The sequence below is a fragment of the Lacerta agilis genome, chromosome 11, assembly GCF_009819535.1.
Source record: "Lacerta agilis isolate rLacAgi1 chromosome 11, rLacAgi1.pri, whole genome shotgun sequence".
NCBI lineage: Eukaryota > Metazoa > Chordata > Lepidosauria > Squamata > Lacertidae > Lacerta > Lacerta agilis.
Window position 1 is genome coordinate 58,170,821 of NC_046322.1, and position 12,154 is coordinate 58,182,974.

At 42.8% G+C, this 12,154-nt stretch overlaps 1 protein-coding gene across 1 annotated transcript in view; it reads left to right on the forward strand.

Annotated features, from left to right (window-relative positions):
- The window catches only part of PRUNE2 (prune homolog 2 with BCH domain), a 135,213-nt gene that overhangs the window by 99,933 nt on the left and 23,126 nt on the right, over positions 1-12,154 (forward strand). Inside the window, 1 exon segment of the mRNA XM_033164828.1 lies at positions 11,681-11,760. Within this exon segment, the coding sequence (XP_033020719.1) occupies positions 11,681-11,760 (80 nt within the window).

A 12,154-nucleotide genomic window follows, 5' to 3' on the forward strand; every position in this document is an offset into this window, starting at 1 on the left:
TTAAGGCTCTTCATTATTGTCATTTAGTCCTCTGCATAGCTTTCTTTCCGAGTAAGGGGGTGGGGAGAGAATGAAGGCACTGCCACTGTCTGACGGGGCTAAAAGCCTGCTTAACCAAGGGAGCATTACCGATTTGCGATCCCTTCTGCCTTATAGCCCGGTAGGCAGACACAGCTGTCCTGTCTTTGATCCTTTGACCTGAAATGAAGCATATGACACTTTTTTTCTTCAAGCATCCTCCTGGATCATTCGGGTTAAAAAAGAAAAGAAAAGAAAGATACTGTAAATTTTCAAGAGAGAATTGGGTGTCAAGTGGACAATGAACAGGAATGCAAAGCTTGGAAAGTCTTATGAACACTTTTGAAATGATAGCCAGAATTGCTGCTAGTTGAACTGTCAGCGAAATAAGATTGAAAAATTCCTGTGAGAAACTACTTTGAGGTGTGGAGGGTTTAAAATATGAAGTCTTTAAAGCCTAAGTGTAAAGAGAGATGTTGTGCATGTGATTCATTTGATGGTTATAAATTCCTATGAAGCAGAGTTGTAAATGGGGTGGGGAAAGTTGGCAGGTCAGTATTACGCCTTTTTGAGCCACATGAAGTTAATGTGATTGTTTGGATATAATGTTAGGCTCAGAATCAGGGATCTATGTTTTGGGTCTGTCTCTCGTTCTTAGTCTGTAAAGCGGTAGTCATAATGTCTTACATCATGAAGAGTATAAAGCAGTTAGTAAAATGATAAATAACAGTCTTCCCAGAGAGAACACTGTGAAGAATCCTGTATCTGTTGTGGCAATGCAACATGAAATGAACCCTGTTTAGGAATCTGAATCTGATGTACCGGGTATCTTCTCAGCCACAATAGCTTTCTCCCTCATTTCCCCTCATGTTTTCATTCTTACTGCAAAGATAATAGGAACTCCCATCTTCTAGTGATCAATGCTGTCTTCCATGCTGTCTGGGGCTGATGACACTTGTAGTCCTGGAGGGCACCAGGTTGGCAAAGGCTGATCTACTCTTCGGTGTAGTGTTATAGGAAGTCCAAAAAGTCTATATAGTTGAGCCCTTTTACATGGCTGCTGCTAATCACCTTTTGACCCCAATGAGACAGCTCTGTTTTCTACATTCTTTTTTTTTTAAATCACAGTATTCTTCTAGCTGATTCCTACACAAGATGCTGCCCTCCCCTTCAATTCACAGAGCTCCCTCTCTTCAAAGCTCTCCTCTCACATTCAGACTTCTGCAGCCTTTGCATTTTTGGTTTTGGTAAATCCCAACTTGACCCACTTATAGCCACTGAAAATGCTGTTGCTAAGACAATTTCACTGGTTAGGGCAGTTAGTGCACCAGATTCTGACATCAGTTCCTTTGAAATGGGCTCAACTCACTTTCTTTCCCCCTCCTGCCGGCCAATATTAACATACACACCTACATTCCCATTTTAGGGCTTTCCCATGTATATTCTTGACCTAATTTTTGTGTTTCCACATACAACCAACACTTATCAGCTTGGATCAACAGCCTATTAAATCAATATAGCCCAGGGCATCCTACCCTCTATTTTCTTCAGCTTTTATTTATAAAAGAATTATGCTGCTCAGTATAATAAAAGTATCTATGCTGTTTACATAGAAAAGAATAAAAGTACAAACAATAGCATTCAATAAGGTTCCTAAAATCTAAGTGAAAACAGAACAATACTGTGGACAGTATAAGCCAGTATAGGCAATTCAGCATGGAGTCCTGATTTGCTTATTATTCTTTTATGCCTAGTGCAAAGTTTTGTTCCTGGCTGAAACTCATAATATTATTGTAGACATACAGTGGTACCTCGAGTTACAAACACCTCCGGTTACAAACGCTTCAGGTTACCAACTCCGCTAACCCGGAAGAGTTACCTCGAGTTGAGAACTTTGCCACAGGATGAGAACGGAAATCGTGTGCCGGCGGCAGCAAAAGACCCCATTAGCGAAAGCACGCCTCTAGTTACGAACAGTTTCAGGTTAAGAACGGACCTCCGGAACGAATTAAGTTCATAACTAGAGGTACCACTGTATTAATAAAATATTGTTCATATTAATAATTGTTGTTATTGTTCAGTCATTCAGTCATGTCTGACTCTTCGTGACCCCATGGACCAGAGCACGCCAGGCACGCCTATCTTTCACTGCCTCTCACAGTTTGGCCAAACTCATGCTAGTCACTTTGAGAACACTGTCTAACCATTCATGTTTCCCTTTCAAACAATGGCAGTTTATTCACAGGTTAACAAAAGTTCTGCCATGTTCATACTTTATTTCAGTGCTGGTTAAGTGACTACTGTTCCTCACCGTTTCACTCTAAGAAGGAAAATGGTGGCTGGCTGTTCTATTATTCCCTAGCATTTATTTTGGAAATATTGAAGAATATGAATGATAGGCGACGCTACCTTTGAAAAGCACACTCTATCCAACACTTTCAGAACAGGGGTTTTTGTATCCATGTCTACACCATGTCTTTTTTGACCATCTTAGGGGGGAAAGCAGTCAAGTATTGCTAGACATCTTAGGAGCAATTCAACACCAAAATAATGCTGCAGTTACTTCTGTAATGAGCTAGGGATACCAGCTGCTGGGAATCCTTGGTGGGGAGAGTGCTGTGGTGCACAGGTCATGCTTTCAGGCTTCCCAGAGGCATCTGGTTGGATGTTATGAGAACAGAATGCTGGACTAGATGGGCCTTCAGCCTGAACCAGCAGGGCTCTTATGTGTGACTCAAGCCCTACTGTGGGAAGGTATGTGGAACCTCCAGCAGTAAATTACTGTACAGCTTACCCATCCAAACAATGGTTTCCTCATTTGCATAGGTATTACAAATGGATTTGTAGAAAATGTATAAGCATTTTAACTTCCCTGACAATAATTTTGTTAATTGCATCAGGCATTCACTTCACCTTTCCTCCCTCAGTCAACAATGATTTACTGGGCAATTTAAAATTTGCATTCATTCACATGAATTAGAACAAGGAAATGAACTATAACCTACCCCTGCCCAACCCTAGGATGTGAAAAAACCTAACATGGGATATTAAGTGCTTTAGGTGATGATTATGTAATTTATGTACATGGTGCTTTTCAAAGAATGAGAGAGCAAGAAAGAAAGGGATATGAAAACAAGCATAAACTGGGAGAAAATAAACAGTTGTTTCAGTTACATGTATTTAGTCTTCAATGAATGGGGTTGAGTTAATTTCTCCCATAAAAACGTAAAGGGAACCCTGACAGTTAAGTCCAGTTGCAAATGACTCTGGGGTTGCGGCACTCATTTCGCTTTACTGGCCGAGGGAGCCGACGTTTGTCCGCAGACAGTTTTTCTGGGTCATGTGGCCAGTATGACTAAGCCACTTCTGGCGAACCAGAGCAGCGCATGGAAACAGTGTTTACTTTCCTGCCAGAGCAGTACCTATTTATCTACTTGCACTTTGACGTGCTTTCGAACTGCTAGGTTGGCAGGAGCAGGGACTGCTAGGTTGGCAGGAGCAGGGACCGAGCAATGGGAGTCCCCCCCCCCCGTCGTGGGGATTCGAACTGCCAACCTTCTGATCAACAAGCCCTGGGGCTCAGTGGTTTCCTATTTCTCCCATAGGAAGCTCCAAAACAAAAACGGCATTTCCAGGAGAAGAATCTGTGATTATATCACATGTGATTATATTACTCATAAGCAGATGAAGAAGGCTGAACTAGCACTCCAATGGGAAGCTCGAAAATCTCAAAAGGCCTCTCCAAATCTATACATTTTAGCTGGGTTTTTGAAGGTTTTCTGTGAACTAATTTGATCCCACTGCATAGTGTTGATATGCCATCCATCAGATATACAGAATAGCTCTGGAGAGGCAGCTCTTGAGTTGCAGCATCAGCCACAGCAATTTCTTGGTCTGCAGAAAAAAGAAGTTTGGTTTTTGGTTGTTGGGCCAGCTAACAATCTGCCTAAACGCTTCCAGTACTGGGACTAGGAATACAAACCACTTAAGGTACAAGTTTTCTCTTTTTAGAGTCCAGGAGATTCTCCAACTAGGGCATTCTTACAAGTCAGAGCCCTAACTATGTAAAAATCCAGTTTCAGTAACTGTGTTCTTAAACTGCCACTGAGATTCTTTACATTGCGTATGAGGCATGATTTAACATTAGATATGAGGCTCGCTCCAAATGTTTTTTGCTTATGTATTTCAGCAGACCCTGAATAAATCTGCCATTCAGTTTGTCAGTGATTGAATTCCTGTAAGTTTCTCTGCAGCTGATTGGTTGTGTCTCAGGTACTCCTGCTGCCACCCTCTACGGCTGCATACACGTCATATGTTTGAAGTACATGGCTGTCCCTAAGTATCCTGGGAGCTATAGTTTATTGATGGTGCTGGGAGTGGTAGCTCTCTGAGGGGTAAACTACAGTTCTTTGGGGGAGTATTTTAATTGCATAGTGTATTATACACAGCCACTATTTGGCACTACCCATTTCATCTATTCATACTAACATTCTTTTGACAGTAACAAACTTATCTGTTATAACCTTACTAATAGTTCACAGCATCTCAGACTCTCTGTGGCTCACCTCTGTTAAAAATTTTGCTTGTGTATAGTAGCTTTACATGCCACTTCTTGCCAAATTGTTGGCTTAGAACCAACTTAAAAATTTGTTTTCATAGCCACTGTTTCACCACATCAAAGGAAAGTGCTGCACCAATTCTTAATTAGCATAGTTTCAATTTATTTGTGTTTGTATTTTTTTTTTCTTCCTTTGTACCCTCACTTTATTTTCAACCCTCAAAGAAAGAATATCATTTATGAGAGAATGGGCATTGCTCAGTGCACATTCTTTGTTCCAGTTAAAGAAACCTACCGTATTTTTCGCTCCATAGGACGCACTGGACCATAGGGCGCACCTCATTTTTAGAGGAGGAAACAAGAAAAAAATTTTTTTCTGGTTTTCCTCCTCTAAAAGCCCTGGGGTTTTTAGTGTGTGGTTTTTTTTTTGGTTTTTTTTTGAGGATCAGCTAAAAGTTTTGCAGCTTTTTTGCAAAGGGAAAAGCCCTGGCTTTTTTGAGGACCAGCTAAAAGCTTTGCAGCTGTTTTTGCAAAGGCAAAAGGCCTTTTTTTTAAAGGATCAGCTAAAGGTTTTGCAGCTTTTTTTGCAAAGGGGGAAAAGCAAAGCTCCTTTTGCAAAGGGGGAAAAGCAAAGAGGAAAAGCCCCATTTTTATGGGGTTTAACTCACATTTCTGAAAAATCTTATGGGAGCTGTTTCTACTGTTTCCAGTCAGATAATCTAATCAGCCAGTCACATGTCCTGGGGAAACAAACAACCTCCCTCTGCAGCACATTCAACAAAGGAGGGCGGGGCTGAAAGGGAGCCGGGACTCTTATCTCTCTCCCGATCTCTTGCTGATCAGCTGCTGAGCGGGGTCCTTTCAACACTCCCTTTCCTCTTTGTAAAATAAAAAGCATGATCCTCTTTTGGCCCCTGGGCAATTCAGCTCCAGGGACCACCATTCGCTCCATAAGACGCACAGATATTTTCCCTTACTTTTTAGGAGGAAAAAAGTGCGTCTTATGGAGCAAAAAATACGGTAGCTCATGTGACGGACCTCTGCCTGGGACGCTGGCAAGCTGCTCTCAGTCAGGGTTGATATTACTGGGCAAGATGGACCATTAGCTTTTAATGACAGGTTCTTATAAAGACAGATTTTACCGAGCAACAGGTTTTGTGCTTAAGTGAGCCTAAAGGAATCGGGTTCTGTCCCCCTGTGGTTTGAGATGTCATTTCCTTCCTTTGAAGCATCAGCACTGGACAAAAAGGACAAAGCAGGGATTAGATACTATGGGCAATTCATATTGTTACAAAGGTTGGGTGCCTGCCCCTCTCTCTGCCAGGCAGTGCCAAGAGCCCTGGGTCCCAGGGACACACAGGAGAATGGAAGACCCCCAAAGGCACCAATCCAGCAGCCACCTGCTTCTCCCTGAGCGCACAGGAAGCTGCCGCGTCTTCCATGGGTAAACCGACATCCACTGCCTTCCTCGCAGGTGTGCGTTCCTCTCCCACTTCCTCAGGCTCAACCTTCAACTCAGCGGGAGCCGACTGCTCTCCCACTCGAGCCAGCTTATCCTTTTCTCCGTTGCATTCACCTACAGACTGCAACTCCTCACAGTAGAAGCCCTTCAACTGCCCATCCACGATTTGGACCTCTCTGGCAATCCCTTCCTCTCGGGTGCCTGGCAGCTGGGCTTCCAGGTCACTTCCAGGTACACTTCCTGTAACTTCTAATCTTCCAGCAGGGCACTCCCCTTGCATGGCATTACACTTTTCTCCCCAGAGAGAATCCCGTTGCAATGGTCTATCAGTTGGTCTATTTCATTGAACCGCTTGTTCGTGTACTTACGCCACCGTTGGTCCACCAACATGAGTTGCTTGAGGAACGTTGTTGCTTTCCTCACCTCATCTGGAGTCACATCTTGCTTTCCTTGGATGTGCCGCACATACTCCTCTTGCAGATGGTTGATCTTACTGCACCACTGCTTGTCCTCCAGCACCAGCTGCCTGCACAGGAACATGGACTGCTGCCAAAGTGCCACTGCCTTTTCTGTCTCTGCTAGTTTTCTCTCCAGCTCTAGGGTTGCTGGTTCTCCTCCCACCATTTTTTACTTCAGGTACCACGTCACTCCTAGGCCTTCTCTCCAGGAAACACAGGTCCCACTTCTGACACCAGTGTTACAAAAGTCAGGTGCCTGCCCCTCTCTCTGCCAAGTGGTGGCAATGGTCCATGGGGTCTGTGTCCCTTTGGAGACCCACTTGCTGGATCATCGCCTTCCCTTTGGAGAATAGAAGACACTGTTGTGCTTTAAGAAATATGGTTTATTCACCTATTTACACCTTCGGCCTGCATGGACAGAGTCCAGGCCTTATGGCATGGTCAGTTCAAGAAGCAGCAGCACAGGCATCCTACTGCCTCCCTCTCCAAGATGGATTTCACCACCACCCCAGCAGTTACCCTGGCAGCGTTCCAAATCCCCAGTCTCTGTTCACACCTGGGGGCAAGAGGGAAGTTCCATTGTATTGTTAATGACCCTCTATTGTTCTCTTGATAGCCATAGCTGGGCCAGGTTGGTTTGCATAAACCAGCCCAGGAATTCTTTGTCTGCCACAGCTCTGCAGTTTTTGTTTTAATCCATATCCCAATTAATCCAAGTCCTAGCATTTATTCATTCCTAGGGTTTGGGGGGACCTCCCCCATAAATCTATTGTTGTTGTTTAGTCGTGTCCAACTATTCGTGACCCCATGGACCAGAGCATGCCAGGCACTCCTGTCTTTCACTGCCTCCCGCAGTTTGGTCAGACTCATGTTGGTAGCTTCAAGAAAACACCCCCCCCCCCCGAAATTGCAGTGAAATGTTTTCCAGAAATACTAAATTTACTGATATTCAGCCATCAGCTATAAATTGCCAAGTGATATTTCTGATTTGTGGAAGCACTGAATTCTGACATCATAATGGTAGAAACTTCCTTTCTGACCTCTAATAGATGCTTCTAGATTATCAGTAAAACAGAAATAACCACAATGATTAATCATGCAATTCTCTCATTCAGCTGTGGTTGTGAAAATTATTTGTCAATATTTATACACCATTTTGTACTGCACATATTATGGATAATTAAAACATGTTGCCTAGATAGCTCTCTCTCTCTCTGCAGCATCTCACTGTGGATGTACAAACAGATTGCTGTACTGCAAATTAAATACCAACATACAGAAGATAAGGCCTTCTCTTAATTATGCTTTGCTAATTAAGCTGCAAGAAGGCCAAGGTGAGCTTATCAAATGCTGCAGAATGTGTCTACAGAAATTTAACTCCTTGGAGGCTGTACAATTAATCAGCTTTCTCAAGTCACCTGTCTCTACTTTTACTTTACAACTGTAAGTAAAAGTAATGGCTTCTTTATCAGACGAGCTGGCATAATTTTTTCTATTTTTTAAAAAAATTGTATGTGTTGTCTGTAGTGTATAGCAGTGGAGGAACTTTCCCACAATGCTGGTTATGTCCCTGAGCAACAGAGGTGTTCAGGAAAACATAGCAGCACCCAACATTTGGAACTAAGATTATGTGTGGGAGTAATAATAATAATAATTTATTATTTGTACCCCGCCCATCCGGCTGGGTTTCCCCAGCCACTCTGGGTGGCTTCCAGCAAAGATTAAAATACATTATAATGTCACACATTAAAAACTTCCCTAAACAAGGCTGCCTTCAGATGTTTTCTAAATGTCAGGTAGTTGTTTATCTCTTTGACATCTGATGGGAGGGCGTTCCACAGGGCGGGTGCCACTACTGAGAAGGCCCTTTGCCTGGTTCACTGTAGCTTTGCTTCTCACAGTGAGGGAACCGCCAGAAGGCCCTCGGCGCTGGATCTCAGTGTCTGGGCAGAACGATGAGGGTGGAGATGCTCCTTCAGGGAGGAAGATGACTTAGTTGCTTTCTACCCAGCATTGCCCAGACTCTGGAGTGGGAACTACAGTTCAGTAGGAGTACATTTCAGTAGCAAATATTTGTTTGTTGTTTTACTTTCAACGGCTTATTGAAATAAATGAAGTCACATGGAAACACAGGAAACTGTAGATATGGCTCACTGAACAGCAGTGGCTCCAGAGTTTCAGGCAGGAATCTTTCCCAATGCCAGGAACTGATTTTGTTTTCACTACAAAATTGCTCACAGCTTCAGAAATTGTATGTGAAGTGGTTCCCTGGGTATTTTTTGTGTCAGGTTACAAAGCAGGTAACCTTGACCCATGTTCTGCTTCAGTGGTCGGCTGGGAACATTCCTTTCTCAACTAACTCAGTGCCAATCATGCTGTCTCTAGAAGATTTTGGACATATATTTATTTCTGCCACATGTACCTTTTAAGCTGAAATATATAGAAGTTCCTTGGTTCAAGAAGAGAGATTGTTCATAAACTCTCTTAAGCAGGAGCCAGGGAACCTTTTGAAATCTTCCATGCACATTATAGCTTGGGCTGATAAATATTAACATGCATGGCCTCTAATTGTAAATGAATATTTTCCTAATTCTGTTTCTTGTTCATGGCCTATTGCTGTCAGGGATGTTCTTTTTCCTTTAGCTGTTCTATTTCCACATCTTGTCGTTGCTATTGCAGCTGTTTGGGGTTGTCTGTATAGCATATTTCTGATTGACTCTGCAAAAGTATTTCTGAAAGTCTGTTATAAGGTGATCAGCTAGCACTGTGATACTTTGCATGCCTACTCAAAAGTAAATCCCATTGAGATAAATTGGCCATATTCCCAGGTGTGTCTCGGGCTCATACATTAATGGGGTTTCTTATTAGTTCTTTATAGCAAAGTATACTACCAAAATTTACCCACGTCATTGTTAATACTGTAAATGATTCAAGATGTAACATATGGAAATACTTCTACTAAATGTTGGTAACAGTAAACCTATGATACGATTAGAAGAGTGGAAGAGTTTGCATGGGTGGTTTTTTAATGGGGGGAAATTGTCTAATTTATTCCTAAAGTCATTCCATTGGAGCTTTCTGGGTACAGGGATAAATATGGCCCTACCAAAGAGAGTGACAGAACAACCCTATGCATGTTTTGTCAGAAATCAGCTGCACTACGTTCCATTAAATTACTCCCAAGTAAATGTGCCTAGAAAGAGAACAACAACAACAACAACAACAACAACAACAACAACAATTTATTATTTGTACCCTGCCTATCTGGCTGAGCTTCCCCAGCTACTCTGGGCGGCTCCCAAACGAATGTTAAAACAATACAGCATTAAATATTAACAACATCCCTAAACAGGGCTGCCTTCAGATGTCTCTTAAAAATAGGATAGCTGCTTATTTCCTTGACATCTGATGGAAGGGTGTTCCACAGGGTGGGCGCCACTACCGAAAAGTCCCTCTGTCTGGTTCCTTGTAACCTCACCTCTCGCAATGAGGGAACCACCAGAAGGCCCTCGGTGCTGGATCTCAGTGTCCGGGCTGAACAATGGTGGAGACGCTCCTTCAGGTATACAGGACCGAGGCTGTTTAGGGCTTTAAATGTCAACACCAACACTTTGAATTGTGCTTGGAAATGTACTGGGAGCCAATGTAGGTCTCTCAGGACCGGTGTTATGTGGTCCCGGCGGCCACTCCCAGTCACCAGTCTAGCTGCCGCATTCTGGATTAGTTGTAGTTTCTGGGTCACCTTCAAAGGTAGCCCCACGTAGAGCGCATTGCAGTAGTCCAAGCGGGAGACAACCAGAACATGCACCACTCTGGCGAGACAGTCCGCGGGCAGGTAGGGTCTCAGCCTGTGTACCAGATGGATCTGGTAGACAGCCGCCCTGGACATAGAATTATCTTGCACTTCCATGGACAGCTGTGAGTCCAAAATGACTCCCAGGCTGTGCACCTGGTCCTTCAGAGGCACAGTTACCCCATTCAGGACCAGGGAGTCCCCCATACCCACCCGCCCCCTGTCCCCCCAAAACAGTACTTCTGTCTTGTCAGGATTCAACCTCAATCTGTTAGCTGCCATCCATCCTCCAGCCGCCTCCAGGCACTCACACAAGACCTTCACCGCCTTCACTGGTTCTGATTTAAACGAGAGGTTTAAACAAAATCAAGGCAGCAATTCCCAACTGAACACAGTGGGACTTACTTCTGAATAGATATGTATAGTGTTACAAATGCAGTCCTAGAATAGTTTTCAGCTACCGTATTTTGAAGTGTAGCCCATCTGATAGTTCAAAGCTCTGTAGCCAATGGTACGGCATTAACTCAATTACTGTAGGGTAGTTTGGTGTCAGAGGAAGAATTGCTAATTGATAGATTGCTATTTAGAACTTCTAGGTTAGATTTGGCTTGGGGTCATTAAAGTGTGTACACATTTTTATTTTAAAACCAACTTTTGGTAATCTCAGTAGGAAAGGGATTCCAGGGAAGAGGAACAGCCATTTTTACTTGGCACTTGAACAACATTATCAAGCAGCTAGTTTTGCTTGGCTTTAGAAGTTATGATGAAATCTATGAAATCTATGGTATCTAAAGAAGTGAGCATGCACACGAAAGCTCATACCAATAACAAACTTAGTTGGTCTCTAAGGTGCTACTGGAAGGACTTTTATTTTTTTTTCGTCTATGGTACATAGATAGTCAAGTTTAAAGCATGATAGGTAGGTCAAAGTCATTTCGAGTCTTGTCCAAAAGGATCCTGGAAGCTTGAAAAAATAGAGCCAGGCATACTTCAGAAGCAGTAACAACATGGTCTCTGTTAAACATTGCCTCTGGCATCACTCACTCATGTTGATTAAAATATATGCATATGGTGTTAGTTCTCCCCCCACAGTTAGGCCGTGAACAGAAAGAGCTCTGTTTAGGGCTGCCTAAATGTGGGTGTGCTCCCTAATACCATAATACTTAGTGTAGGAACCTTTATTTTAAGATGACTTTGAGTTTTGTTGTTAACCCCCCAATAACGTTAATTCTCTGACACGGATTAAAACTCAGTGAAAGCTGCATATCCCTATCATTTCTCTGTTTTTTCCAATGAAAGCAGAATGGGTAGATCTCCACCTAGTGCACTATGATGGCTCTAATACAAAACTCTAAGATATTTCCTTGTTTATTTGTCCATGTGTGCTTCAGATTAATATCGGAGGATGTTGGAATGGATATCCCTTCTAATGAGACTATGCTAGACTCCAGTGCTACAGAGATGAGACCTGGTAAGACAACAACCTTTTAATTATATTTTTGATCCTCCTCCTTTTCCTAAGCATTTTGTTAATTCAGTGAGAAGCATGTTTCTGTGCTGCCACGAGATCATTCCTGTGTTGGAAGAAAAATGTGTTAACTTTGCTTTATTTAGCTAATCCAGTGGTTCTCTTGACAAAAGATTATAATTTGCAGCACACTCTCCTGTGCTTTGGTGTCATCAGGCATGAGCTCATGTGGTAATTAGCTACTCTGCACTTTCTTGCTAAATTTGTCTACAGCTTATTTGTCTACAGTTGCCTTCCAAATTAACATATAGCAGTCAAAACAATGCATTTCAAATTGCTGCCTAAAGTGCGGTGGTTAGGAAAGAAGACTTTGACATACTAGGGCCCATTCCTCAAC